General features: G+C 45.2%; 1 protein-coding gene across 3 annotated transcripts in view; it reads left to right on the top strand.

Moving 5' to 3' along the window:
• FGD5 (FYVE, RhoGEF and PH domain containing 5) overlaps positions 1-25,301 on the top strand; it is a 186,227-nt gene that overhangs the window by 92,090 nt on the left and 68,836 nt on the right. For all 3 annotated transcript variants that reach the window (XM_043979716.1, XM_043979719.1, XM_043979717.1), the window contains exon 3: positions 5,758-5,887. In XM_043979716.1, coding sequence (XP_043835651.1) covers positions 5,758-5,887 — 130 coding nt within the window. The remainder of the gene's footprint in view (positions 1-5,757; positions 5,888-25,301) is intronic.

Consider the following 25,301-nt stretch of genomic DNA (forward strand, 5'->3'; position numbering starts at 1 on the left):
CTAGCATCCCTCGACACTCATACTCCCTACTTAACATGCTGGTCTTTAGTGAGGTGTAATCATCCTTTGGAAATGAGAGGAAACCCTGCCCTTCATCAATAATCCAGACTGAAGGAGAACAGCTCCTGAAAGGATGTATGTGTCCTTGAACTGATTTGTTTGTGAGCTGAATGCCTTTGACCCCAAATCATAGTTCATCTAATTCCTCTTAGGAACACCTGCCCCTAAATAACTTGTTAGCTTAAAAAGACATGGAATGGGGGAAGCTAGGTGGCGCAGTGGATAGAGTACCGGCCCTGGAGTCAGGAGTACCTGGGTTCAAATCCGGCCTCAGACACTTAACACTTACTAGCTGTGTGACCCTGGGCAAGTCACTTAACCCCAATTGCCTCACTTAAAAAAAAAAAAGACATGGAATGCACGCAGTTAATCCTTTATTTTAAAACATCTTTCAGAAAGCTTGGGGCTTCTCCCTCTCTTCCTACTTGCTTTCCCATTATTCCAAGCCCCTTCCAGGAACCTATCTCCTCTAGGAGGGAAGGAAATATCCCATAGGAAATGAAGATCAGGAGCCTCCTGAGAAGAGAAGATAAATTACCCGGGAAGTTTCAAGGACCCACCCTGAGCAACATTGTGACACAGGGTCACATCTTACAAAGTCAGAGCTGGAAGGGACCTTAGAGGTCATCTGCTCCAACTTCTTCATTTTATAAACGAAGAAACTAAGACTCAGGAAGAGGTAGGGGATCCCACAAAGTCACTGGGTGGATTGAGAAGAGCACATTTCTTAGGGCAATTTAAGGCTCACAGAGCCCCTTCAAAAGTGGTATAAGCATGAGGGATATTTTTGGAGCATTTTTTTAAAACCTCCACTGAGAGGATTTTCACCCTGTCCCAGAGTGGGGGATGGGCTTGATCAAGCAGCCCTTGGCCAAGAAATCAGTGCTTAGCCTTGAGCTCCACCAGGTCTGGTTGGCTTCTCAGTGATTTTAACTGCAGAGGCTTTCTTTCTTTCTTTCTTTCTTTCTTTCTTTCTTTCTTTCTTTCTTTCTTTCTTTCTTTCTTTCTTTCTTTCTTTCTTTCTTTCTTTCTTTCTTTCTTCCTTTCTTTCTTCCTTTCTTTCTTTCTTTCTTTCTTTCTTTTTTCTTCCTTCCTTCCTTCCTTCCTTCCTTCCTTCCTTCCTTCCTTCCTTCCTTCCTTCCTTCCTTCCTTCCTTCCTTCCCTTTCTTTCTTTCTTTCTTTCTTTCTTTCTTTCTTTCTTTCTTTCTTTCTTTCTTTCTTTCTTTCTTTCTTCCTTCCTTCCTTCCTTCCTTCCTTCCTTCCTTCCTTCCTTTTCCTTCTTTCTTTCTTTCTTTCTTTCTTTCTAAAAAGTTGTTGGCTTTTTAATTTTTTTCCATAAAAGTATTTTATTATTTTTCCAGTTACATGTAGACATAGTTTTCAACATTTGTTTTTATAAGATTTTTAGTTTCAAATTTTTCTCCCTCCCCCCTCCCCAAGACAGCAAGCAATCTGATATAGGTTCTATATGTACAATCACATTAAACATATTTCTGCATTAGTCATGCTGTGAAAGAAGAATCAGAGCAAAAAGGAAAAACCTCAAAAAAACAAAATAGAAATAGTATCATTCAATCTGCATCTAGGTTCCATAGTTCTTTTTTGTCTGGATTTGGAGAGCATTTTCCATCTTGAGTCCTTTGGAACTATCTTGGACCATTGCACTGCTGAGAAGAGCCAAGTCTATCACAATTGATCAACATACAATATTGTTGATACTGTGTACAATGTTCTCCTGGTTCTGCTCATCTCACTCAGCATCAGTTCATGTAAGTCCTTCCAGGTTTCTCTGAAATCTGCCTGCTCATCATTTCTTACAGCTGTTAAGGGTTAAAATTCTAGCTAAACTGTCTAAAATATCTAATGAGTGGTCGCCAATCAATTATAAGCTTTAGCAAGAGTTAGACTTTTAAGCATTTATTAAGGAGAATAAGAATTAGGTAAAGAGAGAGAAAAAGGCCTAGATTCCTATCTATTAAAGGGAGAGCACATTTCTAGCTCCCTTCTCCGCCAGAGTCCAGAGGAAAGAGGCCCGAGACTCCGCGCCAGTCTCTTCCTTCCTCCTCCCACTAGTCCGCGTCACTTCCTGATACCAAAGACAAGACTCCTGGTCTTGCCCTCAAAGACCTTCGCTTCATGGGCAGAACTCTTCTACAGTTAGTATCCAGCAGGTGGCGTTATTCCAATCGTTACACAGCACAATAGCATTCCATTACATTCATATACCACAACTTGTTCAGCCATTCCCCAATTGGTGGGCATCCCCTCAATTTCCAATTCCTTGCCATCACAAAAAGAGCAGCTATAAATATTTTTGTACATGTGTGTCCTTTTCCTTTTTTTATGATCTCTTTGGGAAAGAGCCCCAGTAGTGGTATTGCTGGGTCAAAGGGTACTCACAGCTTTATAGCCCTTTGGGCATAGTTCCAAATTGTTCTCCAGAATGGTTGGATCAGTTCATAGCTCCACCAACAATGCATTACGGTTCCAATTTTTCCACAGCTTCTCCAACATTTATTATTTTCCTTTTTTGTCATATTAGCCAATCTGATAGATGTCAGGTGTTACCTCAGACTTGTTTTAATTTGCATTTCTTTAATCCATAGTGATTTAGAGCATTTTTTCATATGGCAATAGATAGCTTTGATTTCTTCATCAGAAAACTGAGCAGATTCAGATAGACAAGTGTTCTACAATTTATAATCTTGGAGAGCAGCCTGGGGCATGAATCTTGGGATCTTGGATTTAGAGCTGAAAGGGACTACAGAAGTCATCTAGTCCAATGCCTTCTTGTTTCAGTTGAGGAAACTGAGGCCCAGCAAGATTCAGTGATGTGCCCCTGGTAAAGCAACCAGCATGTTTCAGAGATGTGATTTGAACCCAGTTCTCCTGCCTCTGAAGTCAGCTCTTGATACAGAACTCTATCCTGAAGTATTAGCATCATGCCCATTATATTAAAGAAGAGACCCGGGTTCAGAGAGTCATGATCGCATTGATTTTAAGTATCAGAGAAATCCAGGTCATCCTGACTTCTAGATCAGTTTCTTGGTCACTTGTTTCAGACTCTCTATAACCCCATTCTCCAGCTCATTGTGCAGAAGAGGAAACTGAGGCAAGCAGGGTTAAGTGACTGGCCCAGGGTCACACAGCTAGGATGTGTCTGAGACTAGATTTGAACTCAGGCAAATGAGTCTTCCCGACTTCAGGCCCAGTACTTTGTGCTGTATACCACCACCTAGCTGCCCTTCTAGACCAATGCTCTTTCAGCTGAGCCACAGCCCTTCTCACTCCACAAATCCCTTCCTCTTAACAACTTCCCAGGTGTTTCAATGACTTCTTGTTTTCTGTTGGCTGCTTCAGATGACTCTCTCTCCTGGGCCTGCCTCATGACTTGGACCTCTTGCTCTCTACATGAAAAAAATTGTCTTTACGATGCTCCATTCACTCAGCAGCCTGCTCTCTGCTAGGTGATGGCAATGATAATTCACATTTCTTTAGAACTTTGAGACTGACAGAATGTTTCCTCAGAACATCCTGTAAGGTAGCTAGTCTGGGGAATCAATGGACCCCATCATACAGATGAGGAAACTGAGGCTTGGAAAGGTTGAGTCATGCTTATAGTAAAATGGCTAATATTCTGTACAGAGTGCTAGATTTAACTTCTCTAAGGTTCAGTTTCCTCATCTGTAAAAGGAGAGATAATAATGGCCAATATTTCAAAGGATTGTTGTGAGGATCGAATGAGATGATACATGGAAAGTGCTTTCCAAGCCTTAGAACACTCTCTAAGTGCTAATCATTGTAATCATCATCATTCTCCTCTAGTGGAAAGTGTTTTGGATTTGCCATCAAAGGATCTGGGTTCAAATCCTAACTCTTTGTACCATGGGCAGTAGATAGAATGCTGGGTGTGGAGTCAGGAAGACTCATCTACCTGAGTTCAAATCTGGTCTCAGACACTTACTAGCTGTGTGACCCCGGGCAAGTCACCTAACCCTGTTTGCCTCAGTTTCCTCATCTATAAAATGAGCAAGAAAGGGAAATGTCAAACCACTTCAGTACCTCTGCCAAGAAAACCCCAAATGGGGTCACAAAGAGTCAGATTTTACTGAAATGACTGCACAATGACAACAACTTCTTGACTCCAGACCCAGTGCTCTATCCACTGAGCCACCTAGCTGCCTCCTGGCACATAGTCTGCATTTGATAAATGTTCATTGACCACCTGTTTGGCTGGATCATAGAGCTGATATGGCGGAGTCATTTGTGATCAGCCTGGAATAGTAGGCTAGACTATGAAGGGCTTTAAATTCTCAAAAATGAGTTTAGAAGGGGAAATACCTGGCTTAATTTGGGCATGCTGAGTTTGAGAGACCAAAAGGACATCCAGATGTAGAGATCTAATGGGGGTTGGAGATGTCGATTATTGATTTGGGAGTTACCTACAAAGAGGTGATGGTTGAACCCATAGGAGCTAATAAGACCACCAAGAGAGAATATATTATTTTGAGCTGGAAGATACTTTAAAGATTTCTTAGTCCAACTCTCTCCATTTACCTCCAGTAAATTCAAGTTTAGAAAAGTGAGTGATTTTTTTTCCTAGTAATAAACATTTTTATTTATAGTTTTGGTTCCATTTTTCCCTCCTTCCCTTTCTCCCCTCCTTCCCTCTCTCCCTTCCTCCTTCCCTGAGGCAGTAAGCAATCAGATATGGGTTATACATGTACAATTATGTAAAACATTACCATATTAGTAATTTTGTATAAGAAAACTTGAATAGAGGCAGCTAGGTGGCACAGTGGATATAGCACCAGACCTGGATTCAGGAGGACCTGAGTTCAAACCCAGCCTCAGACACTTATCACTTACTAGTTGTGTGACCCTAGGCAAGTTACTTAACCCCAATTGCCTCACAACAAAAAAAGAGAGAGAGAGAGAAGAGAAGAGAAGAAAAAGAAAGCTTGAATAAAAGAAAAAAATGAAAGAATGTGAAAAGTATCAGCTTCAGTCTGTTTTCCATCAATATCTTTCTTTGGAGGTAGATAGTATGTTTCTTCTATAGTCCTTTGGGATTGTCTTGGATCATTGCATTGTTGAAAATAGTCAAGTCATTCACAGTTCTTTGTCAAACAATATTGCTGTCTCTGTGCACAATGTTCTCTTCACTATACATCAGTTCATACAAGTCTTTCCAGGCCTTTCTGAAATCATCCTGCTTGTCATTTCTTATATAGCACAATAATATTCCATCACCATCATATAAAAGTGAGTGATTTCCAAGCTCACACAGGGATCAAGAGGCAGAGCTGAGATTTGAACCCAGATTTTCTGACTTGAAATTCCTTGCTCTATCCACTTCTCTACTCTGCCTCTCTTGAAAGGAAATGGGACCTTGGCACGAGTCTGTAGCAAACTCTGTGTGCTGGTGACGAGTGTCTCTCCACCTTCCTCCATCAAGGCCTTCCTGGTCCTACATATGTCCAAAGCCAAGCCATTTACAGTTGGAAAGGATTTAGCGAACACCCCTCTTCCCTCCCTTCTCATTGCCTCCTCCAGCTTCCGGGAGCCCTGAATTGCTAGGAACATTCTAAAAGGGTAGTCTCTGTCCAAGCATCATGTCCTAAATTGTCCTGATGGAGCTTCAGAGAGCCAGCAATTCTGATTCCTCTCTGCCCATCTCCCCTTGTCTGGTTACAGTGCCTACACGGAGCCGTACAAGGTCTGCCCGATCTCGGCGGTGGCCACAGAGGATGTCTCATCTGATGAAGAGCAGAAATCCTCTGAAGAGGAGGAGAGCAGCCAGAGGGAGCCAGGCCTCACCCACAAGGTAAGAAAGATTCTCTCAGAGAGGGGTCTAGTCATCCTGTTTCTGAAGCATGGGGGGAAGGGCTGGTTTCAAGGATTTAGACGCAGGTGGTAATTTAGAGATTATCCATCCCACCCACTCCCTCACTTTGCACAGAAGTAAACTGAAGTTTGGAACGATTAAGTGACTTGTCCAAAGTCACACAGCTACTAAACAGCAAAGTAGGGCATCATACTTGGGTATTGACTCTAAATCCATGTCTCTCTGAGGAAACAGATTCAGATTCAGCTAAGAAATGGTAAAGCTGAAAAACAAAGCTGCTGACTCCAAATCCAGTGTTCTTTCCACTACAATCAATCCAGAAGCGTGCATCAAGCACCTAGGCTATATTTGAGGCAATGTGTGCCAGGGAAACAAAAGGAGTAGATGAACCAATCCCTACTCTCAAGGCTATTGTTGTTGTTTATCCTTCATTTCCGAAGAGGGCCATGATAGATGTCATCACAGTGAATTGGATTTAATTAATTAATTAAATTTTTTTAGTGAGGCAATTGGGGTTAAGTGACTTGCCCAGGGTCACACAGTTAGTTAAGTGTTAAGTGTCTGAGGCCAGATTTGAACTCAGGTACTCCTGACTCCAGGGCCGGTGCTCTATCCACTGAATTGGATTTAAATAAGGAAAGACTGTGCAAAGTCACCAGCCTCACTTTGTCCTCCAGAGCCATCTGGGTTCACTGGCAAGATATGTTATCAGGACAATTGGAGATGGCCCCAGATGTTTAAGGCAATTGGGGTTAAGTGACTTTCCCAGGGTCACACAGCTTGTAAGTGTCTGAGGCAATATTTGAATTCAGGTCCTCCCAACTTCAGGGCCAGTGTTCTATCTACTGTGCCCTACCTGCCCACTCACAAGGTTAAATGGGAAGATAGCAACTATTCTCTCTCTCTCTCTCTCTCTCTCTCTCTCTCTCTCTCTCTCTCTCTCTCTCTCTCTCTCTCCCCCTCCCTCCCTCCGTCCCTCCCTCTCTCTCCCACCCTCTCCCCTCCCCTCCCCTCCCCTCCCCCATGGGCTTTTTGGTATTTCTGTATTTGAAATATCAACTGAGCTCATTACAATGGAAATTGCTGTAGCTAGATATCAGTGTTTCAGCAATTTGGACTGGTTGTGACAAAAGCTGAAGGGAAGGATGTGGGGAGAAGGTCATGTGTAAATAGGACAGTTCGACCAACTAGGCAACAGCTCTCCTATCTAAGCACCTCCATATACACTGCAACATTTTCTTAGCATAACTGCTCCATAAGGCAAAGTAGATAGTATTAGCCCCATTGACAGAAGAGGGAACTGAGGCCCAGTGACTTGTCCAAGGTCTCATGGCAAGCTAGCAATACAGCTGGGACTAGAGCCAGTGCCTCCAGCCTCTCCCAAGTCTGATACACTACTTCCTTGTCCTTAGTCATGTCCCAGAGAGATTGGGAAAGTGGGAAATACCTAGAGAGAATATGAAGTTTGAGAGGAGAGAAATAATCAAAAGGTGACTGTGAAAGCTCTGGTGTGAACTCCCAGTAGGTTTTCCCAAGCCTCTTAGCAATCCTGCCAACCCAGCTTAGTGGTGCTGAGGCCATGGCCCCTGGCCAGGACCATGGAGAGGGCACGGGTGACTCCAACTGTGAGGGCAGGTGGGAGGAGTACCCTGGAGCAAGCATTCTGGCCCCAAGCTGGTTCCAAGCTACCCCAGGTTTCCCCCAGAAGAGAAAACTTGTAGGCACCACAGGCTTCTCTCTCCCTGTACCAGGAAGGAATTTGGAAGAGGGACAAAAGCCCAGAAGAATTCTTTGGAGAAAGATGCCTTGTCTTTGTCCTTCAGCCCTGGTTTCTACTTCCTATTTGGCTTATTTCTTCTCTCCCCTTTCCTTCCTCTGTCTTTTCTTCTTCCTCCATTCCTCTCAAACATCTGCATCCTCCCCCTCTTCTTTCCATCATCTTTCTCTGAGTCCTCTCCCCTTGTCATTCCCTGCTACTACCTCTCCTCGTTCTTTTTTCCCTTCCTCCTCCAACTCCTCCTCCTCCTCTTTCTTCCTCCTTTTGTCCTCCTTTCCTTCCTCTGTTTTTCCCTCCTTGGTCCTCCTCTTCATCTTCCCCCTTTCCTCCTTATTATTTATCCCCTCCCTCTTGCTTGTTCCTCTTCCCTCTCCTTCCCCCTTCCTACTCTTTCTTTTCTCTCTTCCCTTCCCCTGATCTCCCTCCTCATCTTATTCCCTTTCCCTTCTCCTTCTCTCCCTTCCCTTCTCATCTTCCTCACTTTCCTCCTCTCCTCAACCCCCTTCTCCACACCACAGGAGTCACAGGCACTGCCACTTGAGGGGAGGCAGAGTGGGTTGAGAGGAAGGCAGGGGTTGCCTGAATTCACTGTATGCGTTTGGAAATGAGCTCATCTCTGCTTTCCCTGGCTGCCCCCAAGGCACAAAATCTGGGACCAGAAACAAATGGGATGGCTTACTTGGGGTTTGGCTCACTCCCTTGTTTTTGCCTGAAGGAGGGTTTATTGGAAGGATCTGCTCTGCTCTTTCCGGAGCTCCTTCAGCTCCAGTAGAGAATGGGGCTTGGGAAGTGGCCCAGAGTTAAAGAGCCTTACCTGGGAGATAGAGAGTGCTGCTCTCAAGATTTATCAGGACACGGGTCACCTGGCTGCACCCCTAACCAGGAAGTCATCAGGGTCTTCTGATAGGCCTTAAATTTCCAATTTAACCACCCTTGTATCTCCTCCCCCAGAGAGACAATTGACAAATTAATGATGTCCTTAAGAAGGTATCTGTGGCTTTAACCTCCAGAAAGGGGAAGTCCCCAATTATCTCTCACTGTTGTCCCTGCTTAGATCTTCCCACCTGCAGCTGAGATAGTTAGGGGTGGTTCTGTAGCAGCCTCTCAGACATCTCTATGCTTGATTCATCTGAGTTTGTCTCATTGTCGCAGTCCCAAAGGCTAGAAACAGAGGGTTTGTAGCAAAAGGTACTCAATTGCAGGACTTAACCCCCCCACCCCCAAACTCTAAATTCTTTCCTTTATTGGAGATCCCACCAGGGACCCAGAAAGCATCTCAGCCCAGTCCCAAATTTGAACTCAGTTCAGACTTACAAAAGCCCATAAATCAACCAGTCAATCCACAAGCTCTCACCAAGTGTTAGGCACTGTGCTAAGTGCTGAGGATACAAAGAAAGGCAAAACATCATTCTTGTCCTCAAGGAGCTTACAATCTAACAGAAGAAATACTATATAAAGAACTAGCTAGATATAAGATATATATGGTATGTATAAATAAATATAGACTGGTGCTCTATCCACTGCACCCCCTAGTTGTCCTAATAGCCTGCTAGTGGGTCTGCCTGCCTCAACTCTCTTCCATTTAGCTGCCAATGCAATTTTCCTAAAGCATAGATATGACCATGTCATCCCCATACTCAGTAACCTCCAATGGCTCCCTATCACCTCTAGGATCAAATACAGAATTTTCTGTTTGACTTTCGAAGACCTCCCTACCTAGCCCCCTCCTACCTTTCCGGTCTTATTTCATGCCTATACCTTCATGTCTTATACAATCTAGCTAAACTGAACAAATGTCTACCCTCCATACATGTCTTGTGCTACCTTGGATCTTGAATGCCCTCCCTTAACCCTTTCTAACTGTTGAATTTCTATTCATTTTTAAAACCCATAGCAAATGTCATCTCCTTTGAAAACTCTTTCTTGATTTCCTCCACTACCAATCAATAGTGGTCTTTCTCCACCCCAGGCTTTCCATGGCACTTTGCTTAAATTACTCTTATGCACTAATCATGCATTATTTCCTACAATAACTATCCATGTTTGTGTCAGATAGATTATAGACTAGATTATAAACTACATAAAGGCAGGTAAAGTTGCTTATCTAAATTTTGTCTTTCCCCTTGCAAGTGCTCTGCACACTCCTAGCCCCAGGGCTTTGTACACACTAAATGCTTATATGTTTAAGAAATGTATATATATCAAAAGTGTGTGTGTATATACACACACCCCAACAAATTAGATTTGACATGGACATACATGAATACATGCATGCATGCATGCATGCATACATACATACATATATATATATGTGTGTGTGTGTCAAATCTGATTTGTTCAATTGAATCAACCAGAAGTGTCTTTTGAGCACTGTGTGCTCTTCCTGCCCTATTGGGAAACACAGATGGCTCAGATATAGATCTTGCCTTCAGAAAGCTTACAGTCTAGTTAGGGAGACAAAACTATGTCAAATAAAGCTGTGAATTCAGCTCGACAAAAGCAAGTTAAATGGTGTTAGATGCATGACACCTGTGCTGGGCAGTGAAGGTAGAAACCTAGATCCCCACTGTTGCTGTTCTCTAAAAAGTTTACAGTCTAATAGCAGGGGAGGGAGGACATGTATACAAATAATTAGGAGATTGAAGAGAGTAAAGTAGAGGCAAAGGAAAGTTAAGGGAAAGGCTGTTAGAAAGGTAGGATAGGGGGCAGCTAGGAGGCACAGTGGATAAAGCACCAGCCCTGGGGTGAGGAGGACCTAATTTCAAATCAAGCCTCAGATGCTTACTAGCTGTGTGACCCTGGGCAAGTCACTTAATCCCCACTATCTAAGAAGAAGGAAGGAAGGAAGGAAGGAAGGAAGATAGGATAAAAACTTCATTTTTTTCCCAGGGAAGGTCAGGATGGGCTTTCTGGAGAAGGAACAGATAGAGATGGGGAATGAGAGAGGAGTTCTTTCCACTCATGGAAGTTACACTGAGAAAAAACATGGAGATAGAAGACAGCAGGATGAGAATGGAGGGAATAGTCTTACATAGTCCCATTTGGCTGGATTGTAAGACATGTATGTAAAGGATAAAGTATGCAGTAAAGTGAGGCAGGTTGCAGCCAAACTGTGAAGGGGTTTGAATGCCAGGTTCAGTAGTTTATGTTTCTTTCAGTAGGCAATAGGGAGCCATGAAACATTCCTGATTAGAGGAATGCCATAACCATACTGAGACTTCTGGAAAACTATTCCAGCAGAGGAAAGGAAGATGCTAGATCAGAAGCAGAGGCACCAGTGAGGGGGCTATTATAATAGTCTAGATGAGGAATGAACGGATGCACAAAAAAGCAGAAGTACCTCTGCATCAGGTAGAAATAAGGACCTGAACTATGCTGATCATGATGAAAGGGGAAAGGTGGGATGCCAGAGGTGATACAGGTGTAGACATGACAAGACAACAAATAGCTAAATTTTAAACTCTATGTTAAACTTAAACCATGGGTAACCAGGGAATTCAGAAACAAACCAGGAAACTGGGGCTTGCCAAGAACCAAGGTCAGGCCAAGGGTCAGAGATCAGGCAAGCAAGGCGGAAGGCATGAGGCACCAGAAACAAAAAGACCTGGAAACGGAGGCAACTCCTGACTCAGACAGAAAATCTTTTCTCTGTTTCCCAATAGGGCAGGAACCAATTCCAGGACATGGCTGGCCCAAGGCCTGCTGAAGGGAATAGGTGAGCCGTGTTAGGGGGATGAAGAGAAGGTTAACTTGGTTGGAGTGGGGAGTGTGGTGTCTAAGACAGATTCTGACTTACTGGCTCTGATTACAACAGAATTTCAGAGGGAGAGATCACGGTAAACTGGAGATGTCAGGGAGTGAGTGGTTTGTTCCTCCCAGGCAACCCTTTACTCTAGAACCCAGGGATCCCTACTGATTTGGTCCATTTGATTTCTCTTCCAGTTGTGTCTGAACCGCAGCCTTCAGTATAATCAAGGATAGTCCCACCTGGGCTTGTGGCGACACCGCCTCCAGAAACAGGGATCCCACCAAATCCCCATTCCCAACGGTGGCTTCTCTTGTCTCAATCTTACCATCTGGGAGCTAGGGACAAGAGAGTTTATCTCCAGCAACCTCTACTGAGCTAACAGAGAGGAGTCATGGGGTCACAGTCGGATTGCCTCAGAAGATTAGTCACTCAATTTTAGGAGAGGGACTGAGGCAGAGACAAGTTACCCGCCCTCTCAGACAGCAGAGAGACAAGGGACCTGAAGCCAGCCCCAGAAACACACACACACACACACACACACACACACACACACACACACACACACACACGGGGTTAAGGATGAAGGAAATAGAAACAGAGAGAGACACAGAGAGATAGAAGGAAAGAGAGAGGGAGGAGGGAGGGGGAGAGAGAGAGGGAGAGAGAGAGAGAGAGAGAGAGAGAGAGAGAGAGAGAGAGAGAGAGAGAGAGAGAGAGAGAGAGAGATTGAGATTGAAATCAAAAGGATTAAAAATAGAGCCAGTTGTAAATGGAAGCATTCAGAGTCCGGCTGACACATTGGCCTGGACTGACAATGAGTCTGGCTTTCCAGCCTTCTGGGGGCTTTTCAAGGCCACAGCTGCAGTCAGGAAAATACCAGCCCTCAGGGGAGCATCCTCAGAGCAAGACCCTGGCTAAAGCCCCGAAGAGCCAGAGCTGCTCTTCCAGGGACCATGCACCCCTCCTCCTTACTCACCTCTTTTGGTCTAGGATACTTTCTGTAGAGATTCCAGGTACTCCCTGGTTCCCTCCCTCCCTTTCCTGCCTTCCTTTTTTGGGGTGTGTGTGTGTGTGTGTGTGTGTGTGTGTGTGTGTGTGTGTGTGTGTGTGTGTGTGTGTTTTGTCTTCCCTCCTTTGATTGTAAGTTCCTTGAGGTCAGAGACTGTCTTTCTTCTCTTTATTTGTATACCCAAAGCTTAATACAGTGCCTGGACCATAGAAAGCACTTAATAAATATTTGTTGGATTGAATTATTGAATTGAATCGTAGGGCTAGTAATAGAATATTTAGGAAAGAAAAAGTTTCACTTGGGTTAGGAAGGAGTCAGTTTCTGCCTGAGTTACAGGTCAGTTTGTGCATTTGGAAAAGTTCTGTCCTTCTTCCTCATCTGTTATTTGAGGATCCCAGGAGACTAGAACCTGACCACTGGGGACCCCAGGCTCTACCTGACCATTGGGTGGACATGCTAGCTCCTGGGTAATCTAGGAATAAAGGTGAATAGAGCAATTTCCACAATGATGAGCTCTTCCATTTCTATAATCCTTTATCAGTTATAGTTCAGAAAGCGCTCTCCACACACGTCCCCTCCTCTGAACCCCATACTATTGAGAAGTGGACGAGGTAGAGCAGAGATGGCTGTTTTCTCCCACTTTACAAAGGGAGAAGCTGAAGTTCACAGGATCATCTCAGGTTCTATAGCTGTTAAATGGAAAACTTGAATCCAGTGCCTTGGGTCTATTTCAGTGCTCTCTCCATTGTACCAAGCTGCCTCTCTCTTATGAGAAGGCCATTGTGTAGGGTTTGGGGTGAGGGAGGGAAAGTGGCAGGGCATGGGAAGGAAGGAGGAAAAGTAAACAAATACGGTCCTTGGTTAGTCACTCAACCTGTCCCAATCTCTGTTGTGTTATCTATAAAATAAAGAGAGAAGACTAGAGGATCTTAAGGTCTCTTCCAGTGCTATAACTTTGAAATATGAACACTCTAAGTCAGCAACAATCTTAGTTAGCATTTATATAGTATTTCAAGGTTTGCATAACACTTTACAAATATTATCTCATCCTCACAACAACCTGGGACATGGGTACTCTTATTATCCCCATTTATACAATTGAACAAACTAAGGTTTAATGATTTGTCAAGGGTCACACAGTGTTAAGGGCTAAAATTCTAGCTAAACTGTCTAAAATATCTAATGAGTGGTCGCCAATAAATTATAAGCTTTAGCAAGAGTTAGGCTTTTAAGCATTTATTAAGGAGAATAAGAATTTGGTAAAGAGAGAAGAAAAGGCCTAGATTCCTATCTATTAAAGGGAGAGCACATTTCTAGCTCTGCTCTCCACTAGAGTCCAAAGGAAAGAGAGCGAGACAGAGTGCCAGTCTCTTCCTTCTTCCTCCCACTGGCCAACATCACTTCCTGATGCCAAAGAAAAGACTCCTGGTCTTGCCCTCAAAGACCTTCACTTCATGGGCAGAACTCTTCTACAGTAAGTCTCCAGCAGGTGGCGTCATTCCAATCGTTACAACAACTAATAAGTGTCTGAGGCTAGATTTGAACTCAAGTCTTCCTGACTCTAGGTCCAGCATGCTCTCCTGCTGCACCACTAGTATAAAATAAAAACCAAATGAGAGGCACAGACAGGAAATTGCCTAGGAGGTTAGATGATCGAAAGATACCTCTGAGTTTGGGGGTGGTCAGAGAAAGCTTTTAAGAGGAAGTGAGGGGCAGCTAGCTGGCACAGTGGATAGAGCACCGGCCCTGGATTCGGGAGGACCTGAGTTCAAATCCAGCCTCAGACACTTAACACTTACTAGCTGTGTGACCCTGGGCAAGTCACTTAACCCCAATTGCCTCAGGAAAAAAAAATTAAAAATTAAAAGAAAGAGGAAGTGAGACTGAAATGAGACCTTAAAAGATGGGCAGGATTTCAATAAGTAGAGGCAGGAAGCTTTGGATTTGTTTTTGTTTTTATTTTGCAGGGCATTGAGGGTTAAGTGACTTGCCCAGGGTCACACAGCTAGTAAGTGTCAAGTGTCTGAAGCCGGGTTTGAACTCAGGTACTCCTGAATCCAGGGCTGGTGCTTTACCACTGCACCATCTAGCTGCCCCAAGCTTTGGATTTGAATTAGGGACCCCAGCTTGGCCCCGTACTGTGTGACCTCAGACAAATCACTTAACCTCATATTCCTCACCTATGAACCAAAGAAGTTGGACTTGGTGATCCCAAGGCCCCCCACAACTGCAAATGGGGGATCCTAAGAGACCAGAGGACACAGCATTCTAGACAAGATGAATGATGTAAGCCAAGGTCCGAGAGGCAGAATGTGCATGGTGAGTTCAGGGGATGATAAAAGCAGTCTGGCTAGAGCAGACGGTTAGACAATGGCGTGAGATAAGTTGGTGCCAAATTGGGGAGGTCCTTGAATGCTGGCCAAAGGAATTTAGACTCCCTGTCCATTGTTCTTTTCACTATGCCACGCTAGAGGTAGAGTAATACTTATGGAAAGAGGGCTAAATTTGTAGTCAGAAGACCTGGGTTCGAATCTGTATTCTATTACTAAGTACCTGTGTGATCTTGGCCATGATACAACCTCCCTGGGCCTCGTTTTCCTCACCTGTAAGGTAAGGGGCTTAGGTTAGATGACCCCTAAGGTTAAGTCTATAATCCAATGATTCTTGAGCTCAGAAAGACAACCAGCAAGCTAAGACAGGGTGCTAGAGTTCAGGACCTTGGACACAGACAGTAAGCAGGTAATAGGCCTGGGGGACAGAACTCCCCACAGAAGGCCACAATCTAGGCAGGGGCCCCCTTGAAACTGGCTCATAAAGCTAAAAGATTCTGGCCTAGTCTTATCTCTTTGCTGGGTGGGATTGGTTTCCAGGTCCCATTAATCACTCTGCTTTGCCAGAATCTTTAACCCCCAGATGTCCAAAGAGAAGCAGAAAATGAAGGTTAATTTCAAGAGACAAGGGGACACTCCAACCCTTTTAAGAAGCTATAGATTGGGGGCAGCTAGATGGCACAGTGGATAGAGCACCGGCCCTGGAATCAGGAGTACCTGAGTTCAAATCCGGCCTCAGACACTTAACACTTAACTAGCTGTGTGACCCTGGGCAAGTCACTTAACCCCAATTGCCTCACTAAAAAAAAAAAAAAAGAAGCTATAGATTTACTTCACTAGAAGTCTTGGTTTTTGGTTTTTACCCCTAGATGTGAGACCCTGAGGTACAATCCACCTTGTATCTCAACCTGTGGCAGCCCTGATCTACTGAAGAGAGTAGACCTGGAAGACTTAGCCTCCACAGGCTTCCTTTTGTTGACTGAGAAAAGGGAAGCATTGGGATCTGCCTTCTGAGGTCCCTGGAAATTGATATTTGTGCTTCCAGAAGAGAGGACTGTTCTTTACTCACAAGGACAATATGGTGCTTGGGAACAAAGTGTCAGGTTATAGTGGAAAGGGCACCGGCCTTGGGGTCAGAAGGCATAACTCCAAGCCCTAATTCCAACACATTAGCTGAATGACCCTGGGCAGGTCACCTCTCCTACCTGTCCTGTACGTCCTATGATGGACGGCAGGTAGTGAACAAGATCCCGTGTTCACTGATTTAGTGCTGGAAGGGACTTTGCTATAAATCTGGTCTCATCCCTTCTTTGTGCAGATGAGGGAACCTGGGCCCTAGAGAGTCAATAACTTAATCTCTAGGTGACCCCAGGTCACATAAGCAGGAAGTGGCAAAGGTGGGATTCAAACCCAACTCCCATGATTCCAAGTCTTATCCGTCTCTGCCGTACTCATTGGGGATGTAAAAGACGAAATGGAAATTAATCCCTGCTCTCATGGAGCTGGCATTCCACTAGTGGATTAAAACATATGAACAGCCAAGCTTATACATGATTGTTTGGCAGGGAGAATGGAGCACGTATTACTAGGAGGGCCAGGAAAGACTTCCTGTAGGAGGTGGCACATGAGCTGAGCCTCGGGAGGAAGCCAACTATGCTGAGAGTCAGAGGTGGGGAGGAAGTGCATTCCAGGCATGTTGGGGGGAAGGGAAGACTGTGAGAAGGAAGGCATGGGAGAGATATGGATGGATTTGAGACATGACTTGGTGAATTGTACAACACATGAAAGAGAGTAATGTGTACTGATCCTTGAAAAATAGACTAGAACTGGACTGTGAAAGATGTCAAATGCCATGCTAAGGAGTTTGTGTCTTATCCCAGAGGCAGTAGGAAGCCACTGAAGGTTCTTGAGCAGGGGAGATGATGTGGTTAGATGTGTACTTTAGGAAGGTGATTGGAGTGGCTTTGTAGAGGCATGGGTTGGAGAGGAGTGAGCCTAGAACCTGAGAGTAGTTGGAAGGCTTTTTCAATAGTCCTTGGGAGAGGAGATAAGAACCTGAAGCAGAAGGGTGGCTATGTGAGTGGGAAGAAGGGAGCAGATACAAGAAATGTCAAAGTAAAATCGAGCAGATTTGGCATTTGATCGGGTGGAGAGAGTGGGAGGTGAAACTGGGTAGCTGAGATAATAAGTGGAAAGTCTTTAGCTCCCTTAAGGAGCTATCATCAATGCTGTCATCAATACCACCACCAGCACCAGCACCACCAGCACCACCATCACCACCACCATCACCATCACCACCATCACCATCATCACCATCACCATCAGCACCATCACCACCAGCACCAGCACCACCACCTTCACCATCATCACCATCACCACCATCACCACCATCACCATCACCACTATCACCATCACCAGCACTATTACCAGCACCACCACCTTCACCACCACCACCACCCACCACCACCACCACCATCACCACCATCACCATCACCATCACCACCATCACCATCACCAGCACCACCACCTTCACCATCATCACCACCACCACCAGCACCACCATCACCAGCACCAGCACCACCACCTTCACCATCACCACCATCACCATCACCAGCACCAGCACCAGCACCTTCACCACCAGCACCAGCACCAGCACCTTCACCACCAGCACCATCACCATCACCATCACCACCATCACCAGCACCACCACCACCACCACCACCATCACCATCACCACCAGCACCAGCACCATCACCACCAGCACCATCACCATCACCATCACCACCAGCACCAGCACCAGCACCACCACCAGCACCACCACCTTCACCATCACCACCACCACCACCATCACCACCATCACCAGCACCAGCACCACCAGCACCAGCACCACCACCTTCACCATCACCACCACCACCATCACTATCACCACTACCACCACCATCAACACCATAACCAGTGGTGTTCTGGACAGAAATAGAGACGTTAAAAGGAAGGGCAGATTTAGGAGACATGTTTTTGAGTTATTTTTTGGACACATAGAGTTTGAGGTACCTACTTTACATCCAGGTAAAGAGTTCCAAGAGGAAGTTGGTGATAAGGAATGGGAGCTCAAGAGAGAGAGGCAGGTTAGGTATGTTTGCCTCTGTTAACTTGCTACTGGCCTGAAAACCAAGTACCTTCCCTTTACCCACCCACCCCCTGGCCTGAGGGTAAATAAATCATAGTCAAAACCAAACCATAAACTTACATATTTCCTAAGACTCAAACATAGGAATAAAACTGAAATATCAAAATCAAACCTGGCCTAAGCCTAAGTGACCTTGGGCAAATCCCTTATCCTCTATGGGCCTGTTTCCTCCTCTGTAAAACGTTAGGGCTTATCTCATGACCAGGTGATCTCTCAGGTCCCTTCCTGCGCTAGGCCCTACAATATGATGAATAGTTTAGCTGATGCTCAGAATGGGAAGCCCTGGCTGGAGCATAGTGTGGGGGTGGGTGGGCTGTGAGGATCCCCACCTCCTCTATTCCAGGAGGTGACGTGCTGCTATCATGGGTAAGCAATGGATACTAGGATGTGGCTTTCTATCACTGAGATACCAAGTAGTTGCTGAGCCTGTGCCATCAAGCCTGTTCTGAGTACTGAGAAGCAAAGGATGTCTTCTGATAGCCTTACTACAGGAAGAGGTGGACAAGGTGGGCATCAGGATTCTTCAGTCCCACTACTGACACTACAATTGGCATTTCATGTGGTCTTGGAGCCTCCATGCCCCTGTTCATAGGATCAAAGACTTAAAGCTAGAAGTGAGCTTAAAAGCCAGTGAATTCATCTCCTTCCACCTTGTTTCATCAGACACAGAAACTAAGGCCCAGAAATGTCATGTCACATGGTCAGATTCAAACCCGGGTCTTAAGCCTCTAAATTCACTACTCTTTTCTAATATACTAATGCTATGACTCTCTATTCCCTACTTCTTCCATAATGGTTGCCTGAGATTCCTTTTCCCCTCCCAAGTACCCAATCAAACCCTGGAGATTCTTGACAATCACATATTATGATATAATAGTTGAAAGGGACCTAGGAAATCACCCAGTGTAACCCCCTTGGTTTACACCTGGGGAAACTGAGACCCATGTAAAGAAAGTGACTTGCTCAAGATCACTCAGTGGGCAGCTAGGTGGGGCAGTCCATAGACCTCTGGGCCCGGAGTCAAAAAAGACCAGTTTTTAAATCCTCCCTCAGACACTCACTAGCTGTGTGACTCTGGGCAAGTCACTTAACCTCAGTCTGCCTCAGTTTCCTCCTCTGACTCCAAATCCAGCCCTTTTTTTCACAGCACACTAGTCTAACTCCTTGGATCATCTTCTAATTAAGCAGCAAGGTATCAAGGTATAATAGTGTTTAACTGAACACTGATCTTGGAGCCAAAAAGAGCCAAGTTCAAATCCTGCCTCAGACACTTACTAGCTGTATGACTACTTAGCTTCTGTCTGCCTCAGTTTCCTCAGGTGTAAAACAAAGATAATAAGCTCGTTTGTACACACACACACACACACACACACACACACACACACACACACACACACACTGGGTAGTTGTGAAAATCAAATGAGAGAACACATATAAAGAGCTTTGCAAGCTTTAAAGTCTATATAAATGCTAGCTATGATTATTACCTTGTCTCATAATAGCTTGTGTTGGGTTGCTTTCATTCTTTGTAGCCATGGTCTTGGACAGGGCCTTGTGTGTACTTCAAGAATGTGCAGTTTTGTCCAAGTGGATACTCTCTCCAGTGATGTTGATAAACTAGACTGGCCCTTGGAAGACGGGCCCACGGTCCATTCCTGGGGCCATATTCAAATCCTGCCTATTTTGTTAGGGCCCTGCCAATGCCTGAGCTCCATTGGAATGGTTCTCAGGAACCAAGGGTAACCTCCAAGCTAGGACAAAGCATCAGAGGAAGACTTTAATGGAAGTACAGTACATAGCAAGAATTCAACAACTGTTTATTGGATTCATCCATAATAGGTTATACCTAGAAGGAAGCATAGGGACCATTGGTCAAACTCCTTCATTTTACAGATGTGAAACCCAGGCCCAGAAATTACTTTGCCCAAGGCCTCAAAGGGACAGCAGTCTCTGAATCAGAGAATATAAGAGCTAGAAGGGAGCTCAGACACCATCTAGTCTCACACATCCATACCTGACCAAGAGACCCCCTCAACAAGACCACTGGCAAATAGTCTTCCAGCCTCTGCTTTTTAAAAATTAAATTAATTTTTTCCAATTAACCAACAAATTTTCTCATCATCCCATCCTCTTCCTCCATTAAAAAATCTTTAGAATAAATATACATAGTCAAAAAAAACAAACGGTCCCACTGATCATGTCCAATAGTATCCCATCATCATCGCATACTGCAATAGGTTTAGCCATTTTCCAATTGATCGGTGTTCCCTTAGTTTCCAAAAGGAAACTAAAAAGGAGCTACAAAAGGAAACTACAAAAGGAGCTGTTACAAATATATTTGTACACATGGGTCCTTTCCCTCTTTCTTTGGTCTCTTTGGAGTACAAGCCTAGAGATGGTATTGCTGGGTCCAAGGGAATGCAGCCTTTAGTAAATTTGGGGACACAGTTCCAAATTGCTCTCTAGAAGGTCAGCCTTTGCTTCAAGACCTGAACTGAGTAGGAACTGTGGGTGTGCTGGTAAATGTTTAACAATTATTGTCTGGGGTGGGGGGGGGGAAGTATGCCAGGCACATTTTAAAGTTTAATTTGCATTGTTGATATTTTCTCCATCACTTTCTTAAGTCTAAACAATCAACAAAACAATAAATCAAGTTCTGATTTGTTGGGGTTTTTGATTTCTGAGGTGTAAATACTCATGCTAAACTTTTTTTTTTGGTGAGGCAATTGGGATTAAGTGACTTGCCCAGGGTCACACAGCTAGTAAGTGTTAAGTGTCTGAGGCCAAATTTGAACTCAGGTCCTCCTGACTCCAGGGCCAGTGCTCTATCCACTGCGCCACGTAGCTGCCCCTCATGCTAAACATTTAACAGTAGGCTTCCCACCAGTAAGAGGTGGCTCCAGCACACCCCTGCAGACACATCCACAAACCCGGACTTTTTGTTGCACTTTTGGAATCAGAAGGCCCATTACCCTCTTTGACCTTATTTTTTAGATGTCCCTTTCACAGCAGATAGGTGGCTCAGTGGTTAGACTGCCAGGCCAACAGTCAGGAAGACTTATCTTTCTGAGTTCAAATCTGGCCTCAGATACTTGTTAGTGGTATGACCCTGGACAAGTCACTTAACCCTGTTTGCTTCAGTTTCCTTATCTGTAAAATGTGCTAGAGAAGGAAATGCAAACCACTCCAGTATCTTTGCCAAGAAAACCCCAAAATCTGGTTCACAAGAGTCAAACACTGTTTATAAAATGACTGAACAACAAAATCCCCTTTAATTCTAAATGATCTGTCCCATGCCACTCATCCTCTAGGAAGACTCTCTGATGCAACCAGGGTACTCTGTTTACTGAAGATGACCCTTTTAGGAGCCCACCCTTAACAAGATGGGGTGACCTGAGAGTTGCCTTCAAGTACTCCAAGGGCTGTCACAGGAAAAAGGATTTATCCTTGTGCTGTTTGCCCCAAAGGGCAGACCTGGGAGGAATATGGGGAAGTTGCAGAGAGATTTCAGTCCCACATAAGGAAAACATTGCTAACAGAGCTATACAAAACCATGGGACTATTATCAATACTATCTGGGTCTCATTTTGTCACCTCTCAAAGGGGAAATAATAATGCCTTCCCTCCCTTCCTTGCAGGCTTGTCCTAAGGCCCAAATGAGGTCATTCTTTTTACTGGCATGGTACTTTATGCTCTGAGCATCATTTTTAATGTAGACTTTGTTGTTGGCTCTTCAGATTAGAACCTATGAGGTAGGTGAGGCTGGAATCATTACCCTCATTTGATAGATAAGGAAACTGAGGCTCAGACAGAGGTAGAGTGGCAGCATCATTTTTGGAAGGATGAAACATACCCAGAAAAGGGAAAACAGAATGTTAGAAAGATATCATTGTCCTTATCACCACCATCGCCATCAAAATAGCCACCATTTACATAGCACGTTAAGGTTGGCAAAGCACTTTTATAATGATTGTAGATCCTCAGAACAACCCTGGGAGGTAGGTACTATTATTATTATCCTCATTTTACAGATGAGGAAACTGAGGCAGATAGTGGTCAAATGACTTGCCCAGGATCACACAACTAGTAAGTGTCCGAGGCAGGATTTAAATACTGTTCTTTTTTGACTCCAAGCCTGGTGCTCTATTCCTCTGAGCCACCTAGATTGACTAAAGGAGTCAGAAATGTTGAATGCTGGAGAGGCTGGGGCAGGGGAGTGGGGGGGGGGAGAGGAAATGATAGTTGTTTTCAAGTATTTGAAGGGCTATTGTTTAGATAAGGGATTTGATTTATTTTTATTTGATCAGAGAGTCCAGAATTAGGAGCAGTGGAGGAAAGTCACATAGAAGCAGATTTCTACTTAATATAAGGAAAAACTGCCCAACATGCAGACCGATACAGTGGTGAAATAGGCCGTCTCAGGAGGTAGTGGGTCAGTGGAGGACTCCAAGTGGAGATAAGATGATCCCTCTCCAGGATGTCATAGAAGGGATTTCTGTTCTGGGTACCAGTGGGACTAAATGACCGGTCACTGAGATGCCTTAATTCTATAATCTTGTGACTTACCCAAGGTCACACATCGCTAGTCCAACTAAGAAAACAAAAGCCAACCCTCTCGAATTCTGTCCAGTCTCTTCTCACTCTATGATGGATTTTCAGGGTACATGACTCAAACCATATCCCTAGCATCTCCCTGAGAAGGACCAAGCTCTTCTAGCAGGCTCCCAGCTGTTCCATCTGATAACTGGAGGGGTCGAGGAGCCGTGGCCTTGGCCCTAACCTGGACCCGCCACCTCTCCTGGGCTGGCGGACCGTGCAGCCTGCGTGCCCCAAACTGGACCCCGGGAAGGAAATGTGGGAATGCACTAGGCGCCTGAGGACAAAGAGGAGATAATAAGATCAGACACACACAAAAGGGGGTGGCTGCCCGACCTGATTGAAATACCCGGCTTGGCCTTTGTTTGAGAAACCTGATAGCAAGAGACCCCCCTCCGGACCACCCCACGCCCTCTTGGGGGAGGAGGCCCCTCCATTCCCAGAAGTCTGTCTCTGGACACTGTCGTCAGTCTTGGAGTTCATTTCCTGGTTAAACAAACAGCAATTAAATAACTCAGGGAGGGCAACGCCTAGAGACACCGTCTAGGAGCTAGTCCTACATGGATCACGTGACCTCCCACTCGGGTCTTTTGCTGTGGGTCTGGGGAAAGGCACATTAATCATGGACGGAGTTACAAAAGCAAGATCCTCTGTATATAGAAGTGAGGGAGGGACTGGGGCGTGCCCGGGAGGACCACCCAGAGCCTGTCCCTTTGGCATGAGCGGGCTTGGCAAACAGATGGGCCCCTTCCACTGGGGACGTGCAAAGTGACCTGTGCCAGGGTGGGAAAATAAAGCCCAAGGTCACAGCCACTCCTGAGCGGCTGGTGGGAAAAAGATGTAGCCGCTTGAGCCTCCTCCCATTCTCGGCCAGCTTCTCAGGCGGGCACCAGCCGGACTTCCCTTAGGTGTCCTCCCACTTTGAGAAAAGCTAGCCTGCGAACCTGCCCAAGGCAGAGATCCCGGATCCCGGAACGTCAGAGACGGAAGATCCCTGAGAGAGAGCGGGGCCCACCCGCCCAGGCTGGACTACTTACCAGCGGGGCCACCCTGGGCAAGCCGATTAACCAACTCCTCTGCTCGGGTTTCCTTATTTGTGAGATCAGAGACTTGGGCTAGATCACAACTTCTTAAACTATGGGGTCGAGACCCCCATACGGGGTGGCGTAACTGAATGCGGGGGTCCCGAAAACTTTGACAATAGTCAAAGGTTATAGATAACATTTTTTATATACCGATTTTATATACCCATGTACCCGGAGTGGCGTAAATATTTCTCTGGCGAAAAGGGATCGAGAGTGGAAAAAGTTTAAGAAGCCCCGTCTAGATAATCTCTAGGGTCCATTTCCATTTCTAGCATGTACTACGGTTCTGCTGCTGTTCCCAGTAAGATCGGATGGTCCATGCCGTCCCGTTTTACAGAGTAGGAAACAGGTGGAGAGAGACAGAGAGATCACCTTTGTGAAGCACTTTGTGCCAACCTTTGTGCTAAGTGCTGGGGATACAAGATATTAGCAAGTAAGACAGAGAAGAAAGTGACGGACAAGAATTTAGATCTCCTGGCCCCTAGACTGCTCAGCTTTGCACTGCACCCTTGTGTTTTCCTCTCCCTCTCTCTCTCTCTCTGTTATGTATGTACCTAAGCAACCTCTCTAATGGCTAATGTATGCTAATGGTAGCCAGCTATAGTTATAGTGAAAGTTAGATCTCTCTCTCTCTCTCTCTCTCTCTCTCTCTCTCTCTCTCTCTCTCTGTCTGTGTGACCCTCTGTTTCTCTGTCTCTGCCTCTGTCTCTCTGTCTCTCTCTGTCTCTGTCCCTCTGTGTCTCTCTGTCCCTGTCTCTCTCTGTCTCTGTCTGTCTGTCTCCCTTCATCCTTCCCTCCCTCCCTCTCTCTCTCTCTCTCCCTCTCTCTCTCTCTCTCTCTCTCTCTCTCTCTCTCTCTCTCTCTCTCTCTCTCATTCATTCACACATGAATAAAAGCAACAGCATTTATTAAGCACTTACTATGTGCTAAGCACTTTGCTAAGTGACAGTTCCTGCCCTCAGGGAGCTTAGATTCTAATAGGGGAGTGAGTGGTAGCCAGGGAGGACTCTTTTGGTAGGTTTGATTTCAGAGGCAGAGTAGAAAAGCTAGGGCAGAAGGATGATGCCCGCACAGCAGTCTGCCACAAGGATACCCAGGGAATGGCATAGTGGCTCTCTGTCCAGGCTAGATACAGTGACAACTCATCATTGTGAAGGCCTGGGTCCCAGGGCAGGCTCTGGGAGTGCCAGGGAAGAAGGGGAGGTTGGAGTGCAGAAGCTTGTGTGGGAGTCTAGAAGTACTGAGGGGTTGTTTTGCTGAAGACGGATAAGAGATGGCATTTTTGTCCCCAAGTTGCAGAGCGAGGAGCAGTGGGTGAAATTTGTAGGGGTAGGTTTAGGTTTTATGTAAGGAAAAAAACCCTAACAAGTAAAAATGGATAGGGACACCAAGAAACTTGGAACATCATTGGAGCTCTTCATTGGAAAAATCACTTGTTGGAAAAAATCATTCTTTTTTCAGTGCCAGTTGGACTAGCTGGCTCCTGAGGTCCTTTCTGCCTCTTGGATTCTCTGATACTCTCATCTGTGATTTCCATTTACAGGTGAACACATTCTAAGGTTCCTTCTAACATCTATCCCCAACTCTGCCCCATCCTGGTGCATTTAACACAGGACTCAATTTACAGAGATTTTATTTGTGCACCGATTTGGAGGGAGCCC

Source organism: Dromiciops gliroides, chromosome 1, assembly GCF_019393635.1.
Source record: "Dromiciops gliroides isolate mDroGli1 chromosome 1, mDroGli1.pri, whole genome shotgun sequence".
NCBI classification, from domain to species: domain Eukaryota; kingdom Metazoa; phylum Chordata; class Mammalia; order Microbiotheria; family Microbiotheriidae; genus Dromiciops; species Dromiciops gliroides.